This window comes from Amphiprion ocellaris, chromosome 14 (genome assembly GCF_022539595.1).
Source record: "Amphiprion ocellaris isolate individual 3 ecotype Okinawa chromosome 14, ASM2253959v1, whole genome shotgun sequence".
Lineage (NCBI taxonomy): Eukaryota > Metazoa > Chordata > Actinopteri > Pomacentridae > Amphiprion > Amphiprion ocellaris.
Window position 1 is genome coordinate 15,623,210 of NC_072779.1, and position 24,447 is coordinate 15,647,656.

The 24,447-nt window shown below is 39.8% G+C and overlaps 4 protein-coding genes across 7 annotated transcripts; 1 reads left to right on the forward strand and 3 right to left on the reverse strand.

Moving 5' to 3' along the window:
• Positions 1-405: 405 nt before the first annotated feature.
• Positions 406-3,437, reverse strand: cwc15 (CWC15 spliceosome associated protein homolog). 2 transcript variants are annotated; one of them, XM_023284029.2, is made up of 7 exons: positions 3,361-3,437; positions 1,835-1,979; positions 1,620-1,732; positions 1,385-1,488; positions 1,182-1,292; positions 921-1,051; positions 406-811 (listed from the first exon to the last, which is right to left on the reverse strand). In XM_023284029.2, the coding sequence occupies exons 2-7, from the start codon at positions 1,963-1,965 to the stop codon at positions 682-684; spliced, it is 720 nt and encodes a 239-aa protein (XP_023139797.1). In that variant the 5' UTR covers positions 1,966-1,979; positions 3,361-3,437; the 3' UTR covers positions 406-681. The 2 variants fall into 2 exon arrangements, with proteins under 2 accessions (XP_023139797.1, XP_023139798.1); XM_023284030.3 differs by having other exon boundaries at positions 1,835-1,976; positions 3,361-3,434.
• Positions 3,438-5,676: 2,239 nt separating this feature from the next.
• si:dkey-125i10.3 (fibrous sheath CABYR-binding protein) lies at positions 5,677-18,761 on the forward strand. 2 transcript variants are annotated; one of them, XM_023283996.3, is made up of 10 exons: positions 5,677-5,796; positions 6,476-6,513; positions 6,610-6,721; positions 7,003-7,080; positions 15,374-15,433; positions 15,636-15,728; positions 15,856-17,817; positions 17,928-17,990; positions 18,147-18,249; positions 18,366-18,761. In XM_023283996.3, the coding sequence occupies exons 2-10, from the start codon at positions 6,504-6,506 to the stop codon at positions 18,468-18,470; spliced, it is 2,586 nt and encodes an 861-aa protein (XP_023139764.2). In that variant the 5' UTR covers positions 5,677-5,796; positions 6,476-6,503; the 3' UTR covers positions 18,471-18,761. The 2 variants fall into 2 exon arrangements, with proteins under 2 accessions (XP_023139764.2, XP_054873284.1); XM_055017309.1 differs by lacking the exon at positions 15,374-15,433.
• si:rp71-1d10.8 (uncharacterized) lies at positions 8,464-13,066 on the reverse strand. Its single transcript, XM_023283997.3, has 2 exons — positions 12,781-13,066; positions 8,464-11,398 (listed from the first exon to the last, which is right to left on the reverse strand). Exon 2 carries the CDS (start codon positions 11,389-11,391, stop codon positions 10,093-10,095), a length of 1,299 nt encoding a protein of 432 aa, XP_023139765.2. The 5' UTR covers positions 11,392-11,398; positions 12,781-13,066; the 3' UTR covers positions 8,464-10,092.
• On the reverse strand, positions 18,694-24,447 carry plp1b (proteolipid protein 1b). 2 transcript variants are annotated; one of them, XM_023284000.3, is made up of 7 exons: positions 24,291-24,447; positions 22,159-22,345; positions 21,900-22,056; positions 21,457-21,634; positions 21,111-21,184; positions 20,836-20,901; positions 18,694-19,616 (listed from the first exon to the last, which is right to left on the reverse strand). In XM_023284000.3, the coding sequence occupies exons 1-7, from the start codon at positions 24,292-24,294 to the stop codon at positions 19,545-19,547; spliced, it is 738 nt and encodes a 245-aa protein (XP_023139768.2). In that variant the 5' UTR covers positions 24,295-24,447; the 3' UTR covers positions 18,694-19,544. The 2 variants fall into 2 exon arrangements, with proteins under 2 accessions (XP_023139768.2, XP_023139767.2); XM_023283999.3 differs by lacking the exon at positions 24,291-24,447 and adding an exon at positions 22,728-22,982.

Genomic DNA, 24,447 nt, shown 5'->3' on the forward strand with positions numbered 1-24,447 from the left:
TTTAAATATTTTCCATCTGTATCTCACAATTTTTAAAACAAAAAGGATGTTTCTCAGAAATTATATTGATGTTGTGACATACAAGTATATATTGTTCTGTTGCATTACATATGCAAAATGGATTTTAGACAATGGACTTTTACGGTCTGTGATTTCATGAAGTAGGAAAAGAGAGGCCGTTCATGGAGAAATGAACTCATTCCCCACAACACTATTTTACATTATTAACAAATAGAATTCTGAAATTTAAGGACTTTATAAAAATAATTACAAAAATATGATTCTGAAGTAATGATTAATATCAATAGCTTGTGTAAGTTCTTTTATTTTTAATAGTTTCATTTAGTCTGTACTCTTATGAACATGCTGGACACACACAATGTTCATAACACAAAACAGCAGAAATTCTTGTGAGGCAAATCGTTGTTTATTGAAATAACAAAAACTACAAACAGAAACGCTGAATCCCATTTAAAAATTGCATTCAGCTTTGCACAAGCTCTCCTGAAAGGATGCAATTCATTTATACACAGAATTGTAGCTGCTGACTGTACAGATCCTAATGAATCTGATTACATAACGTATGAATGCCATCTGCCATTCCTGGGACAGAAGGCAAAGGGAGGAGACCAAAGACATTAGGTTAAAAAAAAAAAATTCAAATAAACGAACAAAAGTCCTTTACTTAACATACTTCTCCATAAATTTCTTGTGGAACTCAGAGCGCAGTGTGTCATTGACAAAGCGTTTCTCCTTCCGGGCCTCGTCCACTCCTTTAGCACAGTTCTTGAACACAACATCGTCGTCCCATCTAGAAGGACATTAACAAATTAACCAAGAGTGATTGCTGTTTTTTCTTCATACACAACATTGATATTGTGCATCTACAGTCTATGTCTGTTTGTGTGTATGTGAGATACCTTCTCTTGACCCTGAATGTATTCTGAGTCTGGCTCATCTGCTGTTGCTGCCCTGCCAAATTAATCAGTGGATTGCCACTCAAGATGTTTTCCATTCGAATCCTCTCCTCTTCTGCCTTTTGCTCTCGCTCCTGAGAGGGGAAAATAAAAAACTCATTAAACAAAAGGAGGTAATGCTGGCGTTGTCTCAAACATGATCCATTAGGTATTTGCCAATTGTTCTGTTAGTTCTTGCAAGTGCAGACATCTGTGTTGCTTTACTTTGCGTTCTTGCTCTTCAGCTCGCTCTTTCTTGATCTTCTCCAGTTCTGCCAGAAGAGCTGCAGTGTCGTCGTCATCGCTCTCTTCCTCAGAGTCCTCGTCCTCATCATCCTAAAAACAAATAGAAGCTTCATTAGCAAAGGGACTTGATGAGTGCTCATCATCACAAAGTGCCCACCAAGTCTTGCAGTCCAAGCACTTACATCAGTGAGAGGGTCATCAGCATCAAGGTTGGCTGCTGGGATCTGATCCAGTCTGGGCCTCTTTGAGGAAGATGATGAAGATGATGATGAAGATGTGGTGTGCTCTGGAAAATTGGTGTGGATAAAATGTAATACATGTGTTCAAACAATACAAAAAGTAAGGCACTTCATCAGAAATACAAACTAAAAGAGATTTTAAAAGCAGACTAGGTCTAATATTTGAAGAAAGAGCAACCTCTTGGTCCCCTCTCTCTGGTCTTTTCACGTGCAGCTACACGTTCCCTCTCCTCCAGCTCCCTGCGAAAGTCACGGGCACGAACCTCTTCAGGGGCATCCTGGGTAGGTTGCCTAAGGATGGGAGAACATTTTCAGGGAAAAAACATTTCAAGTATTTTGCTTCCAGCGTGCATTCACCCAAAACCCAGCTCCATTCATGTTTGATCCTCTGACCTGTATTTGATCTTCGTGTGACCTGGAAGATCTCGACTGGAATACTGCTTGGACAAAGCACTTAAATCACCTTCTCCTTTACCCCTCCCTCCTCTTGCTGGCTCAAACGTTGGTCTTGCAGCTGTAGTCATCTTTGATGGCCCTGCTGTGGCAAAATAAGAAGGTAAAAAAAGCATGCAGACCAATATAAAAAACAGTACATGTAACACCTACAAAGCCACAAACAGGTGGCTCCTGATATAATGACAAGTCAAACTATCGAGAATGAAACATCAGCGTACTCTATACAACAGTTTTTATACTTCCTTTATGTGCTTTAACCAGATGTTAAACTAAAACTGGTTTTTGGCATACTTATACTTCAATATCATTGGGGAATGATCAATATCACTACATCAATCTTCAATAATGTATCTAGTTTCACAATTGTTGATCTTGCAAACTTGCAGGTGGCAGTCAGACTGTATGGATGAATGAAAGAAAACAACACAGAGACCTAATTTTGCTTTAGAACTGAATGCAAAGTGAGCTAAAATTCTGCTTAAACAGCAAAGGTGTAGAGTTCTACTAAACCCTGATGTACTGTAAGCCTACTTCAGACAAACTCTCAAATTGTTGAATAAAGATAGCTGGCAAGGTAAACTGTAGACCTAGCTAACATGATTTGAGCACAAGATCTTAGCAACTCTAGTGACACCATAGCATTGTAAGTTTGTTTCCTCATTTTTTAACAACAACATTAATAATGTCTGTGTTTATTGAAATATACTAGAGTGTAAATATAGTCTCTTTATTGTGATTATTAAAAAACTGCTTCATACATAATACTTGATTCATAATTAACATTTTCTACCGCTTCAGTAGAAGCTTAGCATCAGCATTCCTACAAATTCCTTACAAAAAGTTTTTAATTGTCAATAGGTAGTCGGTTTGCACACTGCCACATTAAGAGCACAGGACTGTCACTGCAGATGAAAACTTGTTATGGTTTATGACAGTCTGCCAACAGCCTAAAAAACAACAATGGTCAAATTGGCTGCAGAAGAACGCGAATATTGCCTATAATCTACAGATAACTTGGTAGTGTAGTAATATATGCTACTGAAATTACCAATTTTCCAACTGTACAAAATCAAAATTCATCAGTTCAACCGTCAAACATCTGACAGCAACACGCTCAGCAACATAATAAATCTACCAACAAAAACGTTAACACGTTAGGTTGCTAATAATAAGCCCCTGTGAAACAAATACCATGTATTATCACGTAAACAAGTTGTTTCCTTGTTACTATTAAGAGTACATAACACAGGCTAGCCTGTTAGCCACCACAGCTAGTAAGTTGCTAACAGGCTAACCTGGTCCAGGCTACCTGGAGGTAGAAAATAGCGCTATTTCACCTCTCCGGTCGACTGTGTACCGTCTACGTTTAGCACAAAATACTACAGAGGGTTTAAATATTGAATTAAAATGAAAGGTCAAATTAATGGCATTTTACAAATAATTTTTAAAGCAACAACACTTACGCCGCTGCTCCCACACGACAAAAGGAAGACCCAACAAGTTACGTCACTACCGGTATAAACTACGTGTGGAAAAGATGCGTTCACCAACACTAGGAGAAAACAACACTCTGCGTAAGAGAAATACCAGACATAAATCATTTAGATATTGTATTTGGCTTACCCTCTGCGAAGCAATGTTGCTGTGATCAGGATACATATTATTAAACAATTATTATACGGTGTGTCAACATTTTATCAGGGAAACCACCTTTACTGACAGAACGAAAACAAATCGCACACCTTCACCACTTTGTGCAGTGTTGCAGTGGAGAAGATAGGGGGCAGATAGTATGAGGTGATGCGTCACTACTCAGTCGGACTTCAATGTTAATTTAACAATTCCTACGTGTCTGTGATTATTTTAGGAAGGTACTTTCAGTTCCTACATGCCCGCATGTTTTTCTTTTTTATACAGCACAGTGAGTTTAAGCTGGTCTACTTATGTTGGGCATACAATTACTCTGCTGTTGATAATTTAAGTGCTGTGTGTATTACAGGACGATATGCAGGCCTTGAAATCACAAATCATGTTTTGACTGCATTATAGTCCTGACTGCCAGGTATTCAACATTAGGTTTCTATGCTATGAGCAAGTTATGCTGTGCATATGTAGCACACAGGGGTGGATACACTGAATTTTTATTTAATTTTAATTAATGCACATTTAGGCCTGTAGATGAGGTCTCAAAATATCAACTTTTCAAAAACAGTTTTTACAACTAACATGACAAAAACACAAATGTCAGTGCAAAATAGTCACACCAAATTGACCACAGAAAAACAAGGCTGTAAAGCAGCCAGTAACTGTAAATCTGATTGTCCTCAAAGAGACATTTGTTTATCAGCCAGAAAAATCCCACAACACACACATATTTCTATATAGCATACATAAATAAAAGTTGATCAAAACAAAACACACACACTGTCAAAAATTCAACTCTTTAGATTTGATAGAAAAAAACAACACGCATGTATTTTCCTTTTTCTCTTTGGCCTCTTTAATGCACATGCCATGCATTGTTGTGATACAGTTAAGTTGAGAATGTACCCTCTCTCTGTACAGAGTGTAGCTATGTCACTCAACATACAGATGATCCCTGTTGTTGTTTTGATGCTCCACTTCAGGATTACTAGGAATTTTTACTGAACAAGTTGGCTGGCGTTCAAGGAGGTAAACCAACAAAGGAGGTTTTGCTGGATTCCAGACAACTTTCAAATATTATGTCTCTAAAAGGTCGTATTTCATTTTGTTAGGTGTAAATCATCCGTCCACGGCACAGATGACACAATGCAGAATTTCTGCCAGAAAAACAACTTAGATGTGGACGATGATTACGATCTCTTGCTGGTTAGAGACAGTCGCATTTAGCAAAGATGTGCTATTGTTTTGTCTTTTTTCCTTGTATATTTTTTAGTCTTCTGATCCAAATTATTTATGACAAATGATCTCTCACTTAACTCTTGTTGTATTAAGCCAAGCAGAAAATGTTGGTTTCATTTGCTTCCATATTTATTTATTTGTCTTTAAGTTTTCATCCGCCATCCTAATGCAGTGGAAGGGGAAATACGGTGGCGCTTACAGAATTGAAATTTGCATTTAAAAACAATCAGGAGTCACTTTTCTTCTCAGTCATAACAGACCACACTGTGACTATTCCAGTTTGTTAACATGGTTAGGATGGTGAGGATGCACGGTACGCCTGAATGCTTTTAAATGACATTAAAAGGGTTTGATAAACCAGCAGATTAAATTCTCAGGAGATTATGATCAGGCCTCTCTTGATTCTCGGTGTCACCTCGACTGGAACAACATGTTTATGACAGAATGTTTCTATTTGGAGCTAAGACTGAAACATAACTAAACAGTTCCTTATGAAATGTATTTACAGATAATGACATTTCAAGCTCAGCCTTTTGTTTGCTCACCAAACTAATGATATTAGAGATGCAGGGTTTCAATTCTTGACACATTTATAGTGTAGAAAGTGTATTGATCAGTGGTAAAGAAACAGCATCTCATTGTAGAGTTGGTTTAAATGGTGTCACACAGATTAGAAGAGCAGCAGGAACAACGCATGAAAAAACAATCTCTTCATTTGGTTCTCAGGAATGAGTGTTTGTGAAAATTTTAATGAAAAACATCTCTGGAATGTTACAGGAACTCAAAACTAAAACAACAATGCTGCCTCTGTCCACTGCATAACTGTCATGATAAGTAACCGATCCTCCCACTCGATCAGCCAGCATCCAGGTGCAGCATTTTATACAAACAGGGGGTGGGATACGTGATGACAGGAGGCGGGAGCTCAGGTTGAAGTATCTCTACCTGCCTGCCTACGCGGGACACAGACCCAGAGGAGGCCCTGATAGCGCTGACAACGCAGCTGACTCGAACAGGTGAGAACACAGTATGGCACAGGGGTGGACTTCACACCAGTTCTGATTTCACGCTCACTGAATACGCACTGTAAGGGCTCATTACAAAGTCAGATCTGCCTTCATTTTCTCTGCATAATGAACGTGACCTGGTTAATTGGTGCTGGCACATCTCCAGAAAGATTCGGCATTGGATATTGAAACACTAAGTGCAGGTCAAAATGTTAACAGGGGCTCAAAGAGAAGAAGCAGAAAAGATGCAGAGTATGAGAAGAAATGGCTCTGTAAATGCAGGGTGGGTTAAAATTCACAGAGATAGTGAATATTTAGAGTACGTGCAAAAACATTTTAAGAAAACAGGTTTTATTTTAGAGTAAAATGTTTTCAGTATCCATGTATGTATTGTTAAAAGACTGACTCAATACATCACAGCTTTGCTCTAAATTTTGACTTCAACAAAACATTACCGGCCGGATTTGTTAATAACAAACAAAAAATACCTGAATGTCACTTTTACACGATGAGTGATTTGTTTTTGTGCAGAATGCAGTTTTACAGGTTGCAATGAAGGGCCATTAAATAGTCACTAGTGGGAATGTGAAGAGAATGTGACAGAAAAATTCACAGACATCAAGACGACTAAGCAAAAAATCAACCTGGAACATATTTTAACTACCTTCTCATGACATAATTTTCTCAGGTTGAACATCTGAGAAAACATCTGCATCATGTCAAAAGGCAAGTCACAAAACATTTCATCCATTTAGAAGATTAAATATGGTATGAAAATGTTTGTAGTATCCAGTGTTGATAGTGTGTGTGTGTGTGTTGTAGATGTTGACAGAAACCAGGTGTTTAAAACCACCAGAGTGCGAACTGCACTGAAGAATGATGGCAGCTGGATCCACAAATCAAAAGAAGACGAGGAGGAACAAGACAAAGAAGGGTATTGATGCAGATTTAAACGCAACATCAAAAATAGAGCTTTCATTTAAAGCAGTAATTGAAGCTGTCCTGCTTTGATACGTCCCAGTGATGTGCTGCGGCGTAGAAAAACAGTAGTCATTAGTGTGTATCTTCAGAAATCAACATAAAAGCAAAGAGGTTCTGTTTAGTAGTTTTTTTTTTTTTTTTAAATTGTCCAACATTATAAACACTGACTGTTTGCTATGTGAGAAAAAAATCCAATAAACATGCTGCACATTCTCCACCTCTTCTGTCTTGCAGGATGTTTCATACCATGGAGGCCAAACGGGTTCCAGTTAGACAGAGTTCATACGTCCTGTTGACAGCCAGGAAGTTTGGGTGAGTGTAACATCATTAAAACTTACATGCAAACATTATTATTGATTACAAATTAGCTTAAAAAGGACAAAAATGTTGCTGAATGTTTAAGCTCCTCAGAAGCCTAGATTTAATTAAAGACCCCCTACAGTGACAAATAAGTTTCCTATTTTTAATATGTTGGAAGATGCTTTATGAGCGAGACAAGCAGTCAGCACCACTCCAGAGCATTTAAACCTTTCAACTGCAGACTACTGATGATCGTCTCACCCATAAAGACAGACTGATACAAAGAACCAATCCTGACAACTGCAGGGTGGAACTTTCTGTATCATTCTTATTTTGAACTGAACAGGTTGTACAGTGTTTGAGCGGAGTCGCAGGTGAGCTGGTGTGCTCCAGCTGCAGCTACTGACAGAGGAGTGGGTGTAGATAAAGGCAGACTCCATGAATCTGCACACTGTAGAGAAGTAACACTACAAAGTTATACCCAAGTCATTATAAGGCGGGCAGGAATTCTTTCAGTGAAGAAAACTTCTAAATATGTAACTGATACAGAAAAATGAGTTTTAGAGGTTTAATCAGTGACCGGAGAGTGAATTTGACAGTCCAGCGGATCAGGAAAATTAAACCACATGCTGCATTCAATGTACCGCTTGGACCTATTTTAATCCAGGCAACAAGGTGATGGAGGTTCTGCAAGTCAAACTGAAATTGTCCTTTGACTCTGCTGTGTTAGTGAATTATAACTAAAAATATTCCAGGCTTCAGGCACAAATCACCATCTGTGATATTAACATACATAAACATTAACTTTGCCCCGAGCAGCTCGACTGCTTCTATAAAGACCTTCAGTCTGCTGCAGTCTGACCTGTGCGGAAAACAATTCCTACTAGCACTGTATTCAGTAGTATTTCCCCTCGAGGAACACCTGTATATTTGTACCTAAACATTGTGGCAAAAGCTACTAATGGATATCATAAACTATGAATCCCGTTTGACTTGTATTATATGTACCTATCTGCAAATTATACGTAATCTCACCAAACGTAAACTTTCACTAATCATGATGATATTTTGCAAAAAACTAATATCATTAATTTGGTGAGCAAACAAAAGGCCGAGCATGAACAGTCATGATTTGTAAAATGGGATTCAATGACTGTAAAGAACTAAAGCCACATTCAGATTAATCTACTTTATGCAGTTAACAAACTGTACCAATACACTGAGGACTGTTTACACAAAAATTCTAACTGTTCTTGGAAACACTAATTCCTGGGTATTGTTAGCAATTGTGGCTCTTGCATTGATATTACATCACTCGACTTGCACACGTACAGGACACACTCACAGGCACGAGTACAACCCTGCTTAGTAAATTATTAAACTTGAGGACAAATATGTGCTGCAAATATATTTCAAAAATATTTTTATTCTGGATTTCTATCCCTGAGATCATGTTGTAGGGTTCATTCCTCTGTGTGAACACAAATCAGCACACATTTGAGCACAATTGTTCATACAGACACTCCTTCCAAATTAATTGAAGGACTCAATTTTCCTCAGTAGGTTGAAGATACTTTAGACAAAATATTCATTTTTGTCTATCTAATAACCAAGATCATTCAGAATATTTCAGTAAAGGCATAATAGATTCACAACAGAATTGAGTTAGCAGTTTCAACGACATGCTGTCATTTCCATTTTGTCAGTGTTAAAAAAAAAAAAAAACATTGTTTAGTCCTCTGTTTTCTGAGTGTTTCATAGCAGAGCTAGAACACAATTAATGAGAAGTTACTTAGATTTTAAAAATGAAAGAGTATATCTTGCCGACTACCACATTTCAACTACATCCAAACAAATAGGTTTTCATTTTAAAACAAAGTCTAAACTGAAAACAATCTCTGTCCAAAGTGTTTTAGCAACGTTTCAGAAATAATCTTCACAAAACACATATCACATGGCCATTCGTGTACACTGGGCATGCAGGTGCAGGGACAAACATGAAGCAGAGCGTTGGTTCATTAGTTGAAGAAAATACAACAACAAAAGAACAGCAACAATGTAAAGTAAGACCATAGATTTCCTATATTACTACAAGCATAGCCAATAAAATCAGCAGTACCTGTAATTTATTATTCATGTTGAAATATCTGCTGTTAGTCAAAGCTGATATCTTTGTTTTCTTTCATAAAACAGTCATATGATAGGAATGTGACGTGGGAACAAAGTGTAGTGACAGTAAAGGCCCAGAGAGTTAATACGGTGTCTGCAACTACATTCTTGCCTGTCCAAACTACCACGCATCCCTGCAGTATTTAAATTTTTAATAGTCTCTCCTGTAAGACTCCTAAATCAGCAGACTATTTCAGTACGCCAAGTGTAAATGTTGCAAAGTTTAAAAAAACAACAACATATGAGCGCAGACATAGCCCTGATGTCAGGATACACTAAAACTGAAATCAATCACATCATTGATGGTAGTTAGCTTAGCTAGAGGGGTAGCCCATCATTTTTTTATTGAGCTCCTATAAAGTAAAATAACATCTACTTTCATGTTTTTTTTCCCTTCTCAGATAGCTTAATTTGAAGGATCCAATATTTCACAAGAACAGGGGACAGTTTAAGAATTCTTAAACCTAATTATGTGTAACAGAAATGCAGCCTTTACTTTTCTTTGTTACTGCATTAAAAAATCTTTCGACTCCTCCAGATTTATCTTGGGACCCCCACTGGGAGCCACTGTTGTGCGGCATTCAAACATTATTACTCAATTAATAAATCTGAGCACAACGTTGACAAGTAATTAATATCAACACACCCCTTTCTTCTGGTGAGCCGACACACTGAGCTCTCTGCAGGGAGGCCGGGGGAGGTTGTGTACAAAACTCAAGCAGTGGTGCTCTTTCTACTTCTGTCACTCAGAATTTCAAATGACAGACCTAGCCTGTGCTCATTTAGGTGTTGCTGAATTATGAAGTCAATCACTCTGTCCTGACGGTACTGACGGTTTCATACTATAGCAGTGAGTTAGGAGGAGGGTCCAGCTGTGGTGAGGTCTCCAACAGTGTGCACCCCTTGTCCTGCTGTCGACAAGGAGGGTCCAGCCGTTGCACCAATGCTGTGCGGTGGCAGAAAATGACCCTCATTGACGGCAAAGTGGTTCAGCGGGTAGATGCCACATTTCCTAAAGCCTTCTCTCACAATTCCAACACCCTCCTCTTCTTTTGCTACCTGATACGTCCCTTTAAATATACCAGAAAACTCCTTCTTGCTGACTGCAAAATGGGTATCAGTGGTGCAGCCGTCACCTATGAGTGACGCAAAACGCTGCTTCAGGACCACAAAAAGACCAGCGTCAAGTGGCTGCAGGATGTGAGAGCAATGAGGCGGAAGGCACAGAAGAATGACGTCCTCCTTACGTGCCGATTCTACCACCTCCAGGTTCAGAGGCGACTTGTGGCCGTCAAAAATCAGCAGCAATGGACGCTCCTTTGGCGCGTGCACAAGAAAGTGTTTGAGGAACCATTTCTTAAAGAGGTCCGAGTTTATGCACCCCGAGTCAGACCACCCATAAAGGGCATTTGGTGGCCCTTGTGTCTTGTAACGTACTCCCCCTGGATAGGTCTTTGAGTAGATAATAAATGGGGGAATGTCATCTCCAGCTGCACTAAAGCAAGCCAGGACGGAGATGTGGTCCCTCGAGCCTGGTGCTGGCTTATAGCCCAGACTGGCCGATTTGGGGAGCATTACCTTCTTCCTGCCCAGCTGAAAGCTCGTGTCATTCCAGTTAAAGATTTGGTGAGGCTTGTCTCTCAGTCCGTGAGCATCTACAACAGTGCTCAGCAGGTGAAAAAACTGATCCACTGCTTCCTTCCTCACACATACTGTCCTCCCACGGACAACACTGTCTGCTGGCTGAATGGTAATATTCTTTTCTTGTCGCTTTCTAAAATTGAGCCACCAGGTCTGGCCCAGTTTGGAAAATGCCACCCTCCGGTGCTGCCGCTTATAAATCGACGAAGCAAAGGACACCAGCTGCTGCTTAGTAAGTGGAAATCCATGCTTGGACATGTGCAAGGAGAACTCGACCAACAGTTCCTCATCTGCAGATGTTATAAGCTGAGCTGGCCCGCTGCGACTCCCTGGTGTCACCCGGCCGCTGACTCTGTCCCCCAGTGAAGATTTAGGGACTCCGAACTCTTTGGCAGCCTGCCTCACCGTGCACCGTCCTGACTTCACCTCTATCAGTGCACGCTCCATGGCCTCCTCGGTCCATTTCTTCTTTTTTGTCCTGCCGATTTTGTCAAGGTGATTTCTTGATGGCATTTTTTTTCTAGGATGGAACAGGAGATGCAGGCATGAATGATGCACTGAAAATTTGATAATGCGCTTTAAGTAGCATAAAAAACTCAAAACCAGCTACAGCAACAACAAAAAAATGCATTCTTAATAACAACACTTAACACAATATGCACGCCTTTCCTTTCCACAAAAGGCTGTTTTATTTGTTGTTGCTTTCAAATGCAAGGCTCCTGTATTCATTATCACTGCACAGACTGATTTAAAAAGCTGATTTGTTTGTAAACTGGAAATCTAAATTAAATCTGAATCAGTCTTTGCTCCATCCTGACAGCATACTGTAATGTTAAGTGAAGATGTAGTATTGCCAAATTTTTTATAAAGTCTACTTGAGAAAAAAATGTAGATCTCACTGCCTTTTTTAGTCTCCATCCAGAACTCATAAAACATGATGGGGTTGAAAATGGTCTTTAGACTTCAGGTTTGGGGCCTAAAAGCAATCTTTGTGCTCTCCAAAGGTTATCTTGTATGTTTTGGAGGATCCCAGATATAATGAACCTGTATGATAAAGTTACGAGTGTTATGCCAAAAAATTATAGACAGCCAAAAAGTAATAGTGGAGACAGTTATGCTCATGAATCTGTATTATCTTACCTGCTCTATGCTCTAGATTATAAACAATGCAGTTCTTTTTACAGGTAGAAATAGCAAAAAAAAGACCAATTTAACTCATATAATGTAGTTTTCCAGTTGCCAAGAAGCAGTTGCAGCTCATAAAATGTGACTGAAATGTTAATAATGCATCAAAATTACTTGATTCCATTCGTGAGTGTTATTTTTTTTTTTTTAAAGATAAAGATCACATACTTAATGTTAGGGCTGTGTTGCTCAGGATGCATATGTCTGCTGGTTTATCTAGTCGTATTGTGCAAATACACAGAATTTAGTGAGTATAAATGCGTCTCCGTAAAACTTTTGCATCAAGTAATCAGGCCTGACATTTAGGATGATTATAGGCAATGCTACAGCAGTGTTTGGCATGTCTAATATCTTTGCTTAGATTGTAACTGACATGATTTACAGCTGGTTTTACATGCAAAACAAGGAAATGATCTCTTTCCCACTTATCCTTTGGACTGTAAACGTCAACATATAACCCTAATGAATGAACTCATGTCATTTTGATGCATTAATAACAATATAGTCACACTGTGGGGATGAAATCACTGTTTGGCAGGTAGAAAAATACATTTTATGAGTTGAATGAGCCCTTTAGAGCTATTTAGGCTAGTAAAAGATACTATATTAGTTAAAATGCAGAGCACAGAGAAGGTAAAATACTTAGCTGTACATGTATTTTCTGTTGTATTCAAACCTGTCCTCGGAAAAAAAAAGTAAAAACACGACCAGACTTACTGGTTGTGGAGGATCCTCGCACTATGTTTTAGTGGGAGACTGAAGACAAACTCCTCTTGTGCTGCTTGTGCCGCCGCTCAACGTAACGTTACTGTTTCTAAACTACAATATTGTGAATTTGTGGTGCTTTTCTGAGACAAAACTAGGTCGAAAAACAACACAAGTGTCAGTGTTTGTTTAACAGTCGATGCTACATGTCTGCTGGCTACACAAACGTGAGACTACGCAGTTTTAAGGGTTCAAAGTTAGCCGGTTAGCATGAAACTGCCGCTGCGTGAAGGCAGAACACGGCGGAACAACACCGGCAGCTGAGTGAACGGGACTTCAAAATAAAGGCTTTAAAGCCTCACTTACCAAAGTAAGAGCTCGATTCGACAAATGCACAGATGAACCCAGCAAACTGCAGCACAATGCTCAAATGTAGTGAAACTGGGCCAGTGAAATAGATAAAAAGATAATTGCAAGAAAACACAACTATAAAGTTTAGCTAAATTATAATTTGCGTCAGTCCAAGCAGTTGCTATTTCCAGCTTTGGCTACTTTTTTTTTTTTTTTTTTTTGGTATATTTTTACACCAAATTAACTTTTTATATGTCAACCATAGTGACTGATTTTGTCAGGACTGATACAGATTATTTGTAATCAAGAAGATCAATAACTGATATTAGGAACTGAGGTATATGTACAGTTAAAATAAAAAAAAACCTTGTTGAAAATTTAGAATGACCCCAACATAGCTTTTTGTCGTGAGGCCTTTGTTTAGGTATATTTTACACATATTTTAATTTTTTAAAAAAAATCATCTTTGTCCTATGATGGGTAACTATTTAAATTGTGCTGTGAGTGGCAGCAGAGCGGCAGCTGCATCACTGTCAAAGAAGCACGTTTTCAAATGTATTTATTTTCGGGAATTGGATAAAAAAAAAAAGTCAATCATGTCAAATATTAGAGAAAAGATGAATGTCTGATAATGTACCAGTATATTAATTGCCGAACTCTAATATAGAGCATATAACATTATAGCATTTATGTACACTGTAACACATGTTCCTGTAAAATTACAATGAAAATAGTTTTAGCTGTGGTAACCAGTATTTTACTGTATTTTTACAGTGTTACAATCATATTTTATCTTGACAGTTAATTGTTGTAAAAACTGAACTACATCTAACTTAAAGTTTACTGTGGTTACCATTGTTTTACTGCATTTTTACAGTTTTTAATTTGCTTCAACAGTTCTATAACTGTTTACAGTGCTTAACATTAAAATACGAGGTTTACTGTTTAATACTGTAACTAGATTTTCCAATAATATATTGCATTAATATAAGGTTGCCACTGAAATCAACATAAGCTTTAACTGTAGTTGCCTATAACTTATATTCTCTTCTATTAAAATGTTTTAACAGTTCTGCAAACTGCAGACACATACATCAGTAATAATGTGGCCTTAATCTTTATGATAAAGTACTGAAATCAATCAACTCTGTTTTAAATTTTGAAATGCATATACTAATAAAACACCTTAAAGAATAAATGACAAGGCAAGATGCATTTTTAAGGACTGGTCTTTTAAATATCTTGTAAAAATAATTTAGGTTAATGTTGAAAAAAAAAAAAAAACAATGTAAAAAGGGCCTTTCTCAGGGCATCAGTATAAAGTCATCAGTGATATTCTGACCGGCTCAGATCAAGTTGCTCATCTTAGCAGTGCTTTGTTAACTGTTGTGGGAATATCTTTTGGTCAGTTCACACTGTCAGTTTTTAAAGTAGCAGTTCAGGGTCATTCTTGTTTTTGGCACCAAAAACGTATCAGATTTTGCAGTTTTTAAGCATATTTAGGAGAAACGGTAAACTACACTACTGTCAGAATTTGGCTACCAAAAATATTACAGTGTAATCTTTCATAATGGACATAAACAAAATAGACAAATATGCATACATTTCTTCATTCTGAGGATGTCTGTCATTAGTTGTGGGCAGCACAGAAATCATCTTGAATCGTTAGTTCAGTTACTTAATAATGAGTGACAATCTTCACATGATGCACTGTCAGTAGATAATCTACAGGTGGACTATTACATTGCAATACACAAGATATATTCGTACAAATCAAGATTTACATTAATATCAGCTAACTCTAGTCCAAATCTGTGTGCCTCCCATCCACTAGCAGCCTCTAGCCTCCCTTCACTGTAATGTGTCTGGAGACATTTCCCTCGTTAATAAACATTGTGTTGACATTTAAGACTCCATTTGTCAGCTTCGTTTCATCAGTCACTGAGCTCACATGCTCATGATGCTCATCCTCCAATGCAGGACAGTCTTGTTACGCAACAATATTTATGTAGATTATAAATGAATCTCTCACTTATATAAAAGCGGAAACAGAGATATTGTGAAATTACCATAAACTGCTGATAAGGGGTGTATCCAACAAGACCAATAACCATCCTAATTTGGAGTATTTTGCTTTGATTGCATTTTTTCCCTAAAGTAACTGAAAGCTCATGAAAGCAATTAACAAGATATGATATTAGGCTATATATGCAAAAGTTCTCTTCCAAGTGGATTTCTTTTTCATACCCTGTAGATCAATAGATTCTTCACTGAGTCCTCCTCTTCAAAACACAGAGGTCATTCCATCTGAAGGGTATGTATGTGCAGAATTTTAATTCCAAATAAAATGTGCACAGTGTGAGCAACTACTCACTGCTCCTCTGCAAATTTACATATTTCAAGGTTTGCATGACTAATCTCAGTCAAGTCTAAACATTTAAACCAAATATTGAATGATCGAGCCAGATGTATGTATTGTGCATGTGTGTGTTTTTTTTCTTCTATTCTTCGTTTAGTAATTCAGCACCTGAGGCAAATGGTGATGTTATTCCTGCCGAAAAAGGTGCTCAGCCTGAGGGGTCAACAGTGGAGACCACAGGCGATACAAAGTTAGTATATGAGAGCATCTCTCTATAGACTGTAACTGCAAGTATGAAATGTAATGATGCTGAGGGAATGTGTTTTTTGTCACGTCTTTTTTGCATAGCTGGGAATGAGTAACGCCCTCTGTTGCAGGTCTCAAGCTGTAACTCAAAATGGTAAGACAGAACAAGAAAAATCAGCTGCCGACACAACTACAGAAAACAAGGAGGAATGTGTCAAAGCACTAGGTGACAAGTCAAAGGTGGAACCCACTGAGGCAGCTGCTGAGGTATCTGCAGCTGTTCATGTTGAAGAAAATATCCAACCAGTTTCTTCAGCACAGGAAAATCCAGAGGCAGAGTCTCCTGCTGATCAACCATTTATCAACACAACTGCAGAAAACAAAGAAGAGCAAGCTGATCCATCAAGCACAGATCGCAGTGAGGCCGTGAGCTCTGCAGATGCTAATGTGGAAATTCCTGCTGCAGAAATCTCTGCTGTGGATGACACAGCTGAGAGTAAAAGCACTGCTGAGGTCCCTGCTGCACTCATACCCGAAGTGAAACCTCAAGAGGAATCTTTAATTAAAACAGAGCCAGCAACTGCAACAAATTTGGTGGTTGCAGAAGCAGAAATAAATGTACAACCAATAGAGGGGAGTAGTGAGAAGAGTCCTCCAGAGCAGACCACAGGAGAAATTGTTGCAGCTGCAGCTAATGTGATGGTGGAGTCATCGTATGAGACCACTGATGTGACTAATGCAACACCAGGGGAAGTCAGTGTGGAATCACTCCCTGACTTGCTGCTTGAATCTCTGACCAAATCACCTACTCAGCCTGCTGCTGAAACTCCTACAGAGGCTAGCTTTGAGATAAGTCCTCCAGCACAATTTACAGACGAAGCTGTTGAAGCTGCAGCTGAGGTTGTGGTGGAGGAAATCCCTGAGAATCCTTGTGTGAATAATGCAACACAACTGGAAGAAGCTGCTGTGCAAAACAGTGTGCAAGCACATTCTGATGTTCTATCTGAACCGCCTGCTCAACCTGCTGCTGAAACTACTACAGAAGACAACCGTGAGAAATGTCCTTCAGACCAAAGTGCCCAAGATATAGTTGAAGCTGTAGCTAAGGTTGTGATAGAGTCATTGCCTGAGAGCCCTGCTGTAAATAATGCAACACCAGAAGAAGAAGCTGCTCTACAAAGCAGTGTCCAACCAGTCCATGAAACTCAATCTGATTCACCCACTTATCTGCCCACCAAAACTATTACAGAGGAGAGTGGTGAGAAATGTCCTCCAGAACAAAACACAAAAGAAATATATGAAGTGGTAGCTGAGGTTGTGGTGGAGACATTGCCTGAGAATGTGGTGGAGCCTGTAAATAATGCAACACCAGAGGAAGAAGCTGCTCTACAAAGCGATTTGCAGCCAGTCATTGATACTCAATCTGAATCACCCACTCATCCCTCTACCGAAACTGCTCCAGAGGGAAGTGTTGAGGAAGCTGCTCGACAAGTGCAACAAGTCTCTGATGTTCTATCCGAACCGCCTACACAACCTGCTGCTGAAACTACTACAGAAACCAACTGTGAGAAATGTCCTGCAGACCAAGGTGTACAAGAAACTATTAGAGCTGCAGCTGAAGTTGTGGTGGAGACATTACCTGAGTCCCCTGCTGCACATAATGCAACACCAGGAGAAGAGGCTGCTGCACAACCAGTCCTCGAATCACCTCCTCAGCCTGCAGCTGAGACTGTTGTCAAGTCTGTAGAGGGTGAAGTCGAGCCTGCAGCTGTGGAAGAATCGGTTTTGAAGACCACAGCTGAAGAGGTGGTTGAGCGTGTAGTCAACACTGTTGTTGAACAAAGTGTTGAGTCAGCACCTGACAGCGCAGCAGACCGTGTGTCGGAACTGAACATCGAAGATGCTGTTAAACCTGAAACTGCCCCAGATGCTGGAGCTGCTCAGGAAGATTTAGCTGCCACAGTTATTAAACTGACAGATGCGTTAGATGTGGAGCCACCCACAGCTGAAACTGTCCCCGAACCTGTTGAAGACTCAGAACAATCCCACTCAGACGAGCCCAAAGTGAACCAGCAGTGTGATGATACCAACATGTGAGTAAGCTTTTGCAAAACAGAACATCTTATTCAGTGTTGTTTACATATTAGTCACGTATTTTAATTGGAGAAATGCAATGCTTCTTATTGTTTGCTGTTTTTTGTAGTTCTGAAGTGTTTCAAAAGACTGCACAGGAGCCAAACTCTACACAAACTCTGACAAAGTCCGGGTATGTGTCGAATATCTTACTGTGAGGATCACATGATTTGTAATTTCGAACTTCATTTTTATTAAGAATGACACCATGCCATATTAAAGGCACTAAATTTATATGCAAGGGTTAACATGAGTCCCGATTTTTATTTTTTTTGCCTTTGTGCCTCAGGGATGAAAAAGCTACTTGTTGTTTCTGTCACGAAATCATTGACGGAAGAGAAAAGATCAGTTTCAGTGAACCTCTGCTGACCTGCCACCCTGAGTGTCTCAAGGTTTGTTATGTTCTTCTTTTGGAAACATACCTTTATATCGATGTATCAATATACAATATATAATGAATGATGACTCCTTTCAATGCGTCATGTTAATGTTGAGTATGTTTTTACAGTGTAGTGTTTGTGCCAAGGCCCTTGGAGACATGCTGACCCCCATGTACTTGCATCAAAAAGAGATCCAGTGTGGTGACTGCTTTGTGAAAACTCTCAAGATCTGAAGCTCATCTGGGACAGATACGCCATCAGAGAACTCTCAAAGCATAATGTGATTAATGTGCTGTCTAGACTGACAATCTCATCACTTAAAAAAAACAAAACTGTCTTCCCCTTTGAGAGGCAGAACATATACTGTCATGATTAAGATTTGTGTCATGAACAGGCCTGGCAGCATGTTATTTGCAGCAGTAATTGCTAAATATGTTTAAATGAAATACTTCACAATCAGCATAAATGATTTTATTGCAACATACTGTATGGTTTAAATAAAAATCACAATGTATTGCCTCAGATTTAAATGGTTTAATCAGCCTTAATTTCAAATAAGCACACACCAGACCAAGCAGCAGGGCTACACATTAAACACAAGTCACCTGGAGATCAGTTATTGAAGCATCAACCCCCTCGGGTAGCTTATTTTAAGCTTTAACCAAAACACCTCCAGGAATACAGATATTTGTTTCACCCCCTACATAGCAAAAATGCATTGTGAGTGAGTGCAAAGTACTTTTTTTGTGAAGTGAAAAGCTCAAAAAGAAACTTTGGTAGTTTCAGCTTCAATTGCTTTAGTTCACACAATGTTGATACGCAAGATGGTGATAATGAGGCAGCAGCAAAATCATATTCAGAACCAATATGTGCATCAGTAAACACTGAGTGGTGCGCACGCAGTTATGACTCGCAAGGCAAGCTGTCATATCTCTTAATTATTCATGAAACATCATACATCACAATCAGCACCAGTGAAGCGTCACAGAAAAGATAAAATGAGAGACACAACCTGCAAAAAGGAAAATGAACAACAAAGCTAAGAGAATCATCTGAGAGGAGGATTTGAGGAGCAGGCCAGAGCTCATCGCTGGGTGTGAATTATCTTCATCTCTCTGTCTGTTGTTCATACTTAACAGTGATAAGACACATTTTGTCTTTTGTTATTGGACATGTCTAAAGAAATACTAGCAGGTGATCCAGGTTTGGAAGTTGCAGTTTCCCAGAGGATGAATGTAAATCTAGTGTTGCATAACGTTGACTGTCCTTCTCAAAGCCAGACGATGGGGTTGACTGAGGTGTTGCTCTTAGCGGATCCCTTTTCTGCCCAGGAACCGCAACACTGCGTAGTTGTAGGTGGTGGCGACCATGTACAGGAACTGCAGAGGAAGACATTATCGGAGGTGGGAAGAACAGAGAGGAAAAAAATATGAGAATCCTGATACTACAGTGTAAACAGAATGGGCAAGCAGACTGAATATTCATTTGGCTCCACTACAAGGAAAAAAGTCATCATCTTTCAGGGATGATTCATCAGTGTTCAGATCTGTTGCTTCAGTAAAAGTAGCAGTGTCAGAATTTTAAAATATTTGTTTGCAAGTAAAAGTCCTATACTCCAAACCTTACTTATGTGAAAGTGTGTGAGTATTGTTGGCCTAATGCACTTAAAGTATAAAAATATTCTTTACACACCAAAATAGTCAGTGTTCTATACAACTGGAGTATTATTACTGTTGCATTAAAGTGCAAGCAGCATTAAAATATTGAAGCTGACTGAGGTCGAGCTGATTTAACTCATTTCATGTACCATCAGGTGACTTTATTTACTACAATAATTCATTATATTTTATATCATTCATTAAATTCTAATATTCTGTAAAGTAACAAATAACTCTAGTTGTTATTAGAAAAAAATACATAATATAGTGTAGTTTATGTACTCAAGTCAAGTACGAATACCTCTGATTGGTACCTAAATACTTGAGTAAATTTGCTACTTTACTACTTACATACTTTAATGGTATCTAGTCATGCAGGTAGTTTTGGTTTAGCTTTGTCCACGTGCTGAAAAATCTATTGTATTGAGGTTTCTGCTCAACACAAACAACTTGACGAGAATTTTGACAGCAAGTCTCACAGCATTATAGTGTCTCTATTACTCCAAATAACAATTTGCTGCAAACAGTGTTGGTAGGAACTATTTATTTGCTCGAAGCTTGAATAACATTGAAGCAGCATCTTGGATGAGAGGGGAAAGGTCCAGCTGCTTTTTTAGTGAAGCTCTTACAATCTCCTCGAGGACTGAGTATCTACACAAATACTTCCTCTGTAGATTTACTGAAAACGCACAATATTCATAGTGATGTTTGTGGATTTTAAACAGTATAAGAGACACCATTCAAGGAAACAAAGTCTTGATCACAAGACAAACTAAATTTCTATTATTAGTGACCAAATCAAACCATAATTACCTGCAAGACTGAATACCACTCTCTCATCTGTAATTTTAGGAAACTGATTCTTTACATTTGATTCAACATTTACAAGAGGAAATTTAAATGTCCAGAGAGCAGGCAAACTGCCAAAGCAATTTCTTACCAGTGCCAAGAGAGTGACCCCAGCACCGGCGAATGCAGCTATGTACAAGTCATAAGTGACGTAGAACTGAAAGACATAACAAACACGGGTTATTTTAATGAGAATATCCAGAGAATTTCAATCAATCTCTTGTATGTCACAGTCATTCTGGTATCCTCCCTCACACACACATGGATCCATTAGTAATTCTGATGTTATATCGATTGTGAACACTGATGATACTAACATGAAATACTGAACTGTGTCAAAAAGGAATCTTGGATTCATGTACTCACTTCGCTGGTTTTGCAAATCGATGCCAAGGTCATTCCACAAGCCTTGCCTGGCATTGCATTCCAAGGAAGCAGACCTTAAGTAAAGACATGACGTAAGTGAGGCATCTCTTACCATTGCTGAATCATGATGAGTTATGACGCATTGAAGTTTCCGCCCATGCACGCAGCATATCAGGCAAACAGCAGTGAAGAAATGAAGATAAAGGTGTAGTTATCTTCATTATTTCATAACTACTTCTAGCATCAGTCTCGCAGCTACTTCCCAGCGATTAATTCATCGCTTTCAAGGGCACATTAACATTCTCATCAGGGGGACATGCGGTCAGTCATTATAGGAACAACGCACCATACTGCCTGGCATCCATGCAAATCCAGCCATGCTGATTAATGCTGGGTGTTGTTTCTGCCAGGATGTTGATGGTGTGGCAGGTCTGCTCCATGTTGAACAAGAACAGGACGGGGATGGCAGTGAAGGCAAACACTGCCAGCCAGATGAAGGCCAAGATGTACGTCACTATGATAAACTGGGGGAAACAAAAAATCCGTGCATGAGGTCACAGAATTGTTGCATAGATGCTCAAGCCTCAGAGTGCTAAATGTGGCGTCATTAAATCAGCTTTCGAACATAATTCATGATTCAGTGTAGAAATGACACAAACAAAGAACATTTCATTGAGCAAAAGGGGCCGAAACAAACCAGCATTCAGCATCTCAACAATGACCCGACATCATGTTTCTCCTCCCTCTTTGTCTCACCCCTTCCTCCCTCCCTCACCCATGTGTTCTTACCGTCAGGCTGAGGCAGCGGCCACACTGGGTACTCCTGAATTCGCCAAAAGTCTGCTTGACTGCACTCGTGGTGTAGAAACCCTCAGCCAGCAGCAGGATGCCGTAGAGGAAGAAAAAGGATGCCAGGCCGTAGATCACGTACTGGAAGTATTTGATACTGGGACAGTCACAGGAAGAAGTCAGTCAAACAGTAAAATGAAGCAAATCCTCAGAGGTGCAAAAATAAGAATTGAGAGAATTTCTTTGAAGCATCACTCACAAAGAGGCCATGACCACATAGTCCTGAACGTTGCGGGCAAAGTAAGTCTCGACGAGGACTTCGGTATTGGCCAACGCTTCGTGCCCACAGCCACAAAATAATGCCATGCCAGCATAGCACAGCAGGGTGGCAACCAGGGATGGGTAGGGCACTGCCCCAAGGCACCGGATACAGCAATCATAACAACCTGAGGGGGCATAATATATCAGCACACAGGCGGCACACACCGCACATATAACCACACAACACATCTATGCCACGGTGGGGGACTCTTTCACCCTGTGGGGGAGCTATGGAAAAGGCCTTGCTCAGTCTGCAAATCCATGAGCATACACCAAAACCCCACCAACAGGCAAGAAAGCAACTGAAAAAAAAAAAAATTAGACAGCAGTGACAAAACAAGAGTTCAAGCAGCGAATTCCCAATAAAGCGTCCAAACAAAAGCAGCCACCTCTGACTTCACAACAACCTCATGCACGTCTTCCAGTGTAAGCTGCGCTGTTGAAGCAGGTAGCAAATATCCACAGTGTTAATAAATGCATTGCCAGAAATGGGATAGAGGAAAGCACCTAAGGCTTTGCAAAGCCAAGGCTGCCTGACCGGAAACATTTGCTGCTTCTGATCCTGTACTCCACAACAAAGAAAGATCCCAGTGCCAACCAGTGGTGTACAGTGCTGCCTACAGGGTATCGCTACTGTAAAACAAGCCTCTCTGTGCTGATTTCATCCGTATGTGAACGCTCCTCTGCCTGTACCAAACACCTCACAGCTCAGCCCTGACTAAATCTGGTCCAACCCTCTTTCTACAGTGGTCACAGGCGTCGCCAGGCGATTGAGGGATGGTGGTGCAACATTGGCTTCAGGGGCCCTGAGGAAAAAGCTTCTCTTTGTGGCTGCAGATACAATATCTATTGTGTTTGCCATGATCAGGGAGGAACAAAGGGCAGTGATGTCAAACAAACAAAGACCATCGTGCCACTACACACACACATAATGTAGTATGCGGTGGCGGAGGGGTCACCAGGACCGTGTCTACACCACCACTGGCAGTGTCACTACTCAGGCCATCCTCCATCCACAGCTGGCCGAGCCTGGTACCATGGCACTGAGTGTCAATGCCGGCGGGGGCTGAGTTCAAGTGTTCAAAGAGTGGGTGGACGCATAATGAACGAGAAGGACGATTTGAATATCTTCACAACAACAACAGCCCCACTCGAAAATTAGAGTTTTCGCCGCATTGTGAAATCCTTGAGTGCCTAAGCCCTCAGGGTGTGCAAAAATTTCTCTGATATTTCTGATTTTAGTTGGAAAGGAAGAGTGGCTGTGAGTTAAACAAACTGCTGCTAAAGTATAAATAGTAACAGCAGGAAGACTGTTAGTCCCAAAAAATGATTGTGCCCGCAGACGCCTACACTTCAGCTGTGCCCTGCTGCAGCAGTGGTTACACTGATGGAGTGATACATGCCATCATAGCCTCCATTTGAATTCAGTGCAAAAAGGCATAAATGCATTCGATGCCAGATAATTAGAGAAGACTCCAAACCTGTTAAAAAACGTGTAAAAGTTAGCACGCAAGTTGCTTGTACGTGAGAAAAAACGGTTAGCAGAAGTTGCTTGTGTCCACAGTCCTCATGGAAATTTGCTAATTTATTCCCGTGACACATGTGGGAGTATCTGACCTCTTTCACATGAGTGACCTGGCATGGCCTTGGCATGATGAGAGCTGCTGCCAGTCTCCCTCAGCGACTGGGATTCCAGTCTAATTAATGCTTAAAGGAGGTTAGAAGAGGTAACAAGGACTTCTTTCTTTACTGCAAAGAAAATAATCCTGGCTGAGTCCATGTGATGTTTGCTTTTCGGTCTCCTGAAATCATCATCATATGTTAAATTAGATCATATATTAAGAACAAGAGCAGAAGGTGGATTAGTGGTAAATCAACAATCCATGAGAATTCTCATATATCAAAACACAGGATGAATCTGCAGCCCACAGTGCATGAGGGCAACAAGATGTCTAAGGATCGAAAGGACATATTAAAGGCAACATTAGTGAGTTATTGAAATGCACTTTCTTTTTTCAGAATGACATTAATAAGAAATGATAAGAGTTATTAAAAATTCTGTGCACTCACCCATGTCCAGAAAGAAGTGTGGGGTTATTGAAGTTTTGCTGGGTGGCTTTGTGACTGTGATATGAGGATATGAGAAGTTATTCCCCGCCACTCCTATATGAATCTGACTCGCGCTTTTGTCTCATCAACAATAGATAGACCACATCTCCCCGAGTCA

Bases quoted from the DNA above. Each gene is read 5' to 3' on its own strand.
- cwc15 (XM_023284029.2), bottom strand. From the start codon at position 1,965: ATGACTACAGCTGCAAGACCAACGTTTGAGCCAGCAAGAGGAGGGAGG. The intron at 1,293-1,384 runs GTAAGTGCTTGG...ATTTGTTTTTAG, and splicing joins CTGATGACCCTCTCACTGAT to GATGATGAGGACGAGGACTC. The intron at 812-920 runs GTATCTCACATA...ATGTCCTTCTAG, and splicing joins ACATTCAGGGTCAAGAGAAG to ATGGGACGACGATGTTGTGT.
- si:dkey-125i10.3 (XM_023283996.3), top strand. The intron at 6,722-7,002 runs GTATTGATGCAG...TCTGTCTTGCAG, and splicing joins GAGGAACAAGACAAAGAAGG to GATGTTTCATACCATGGAGG. The intron at 15,434-15,635 runs GTATGTATGTGC...TTCTTCGTTTAG, and splicing joins GAGGTCATTCCATCTGAAGG to TAATTCAGCACCTGAGGCAA.
- si:rp71-1d10.8 (XM_023283997.3), bottom strand. From the start codon at position 11,391: ATGCCATCAAGAAATCACCTTGACAAAATCGGCAGGACAAAAAAGAAG.
- plp1b (XM_023283999.3), bottom strand. From the start codon at position 22,767: ATGTTTCCGGTCAGGCAGCCTTGGCTTTGCAAAGCCTTAG. The intron at 22,346-22,727 runs GTGCTTTCCTCT...ATGCCCCCTCAG, and splicing joins TTGGCTTTGCAAAGCCTTAG to GTTGTTATGATTGCTGTATC. The intron at 20,902-21,110 runs GTGAGTACATGA...TATGTCTTTCAG, and splicing joins CGATTTGCAAAACCAGCGAA to TTCTACGTCACTTATGACTT.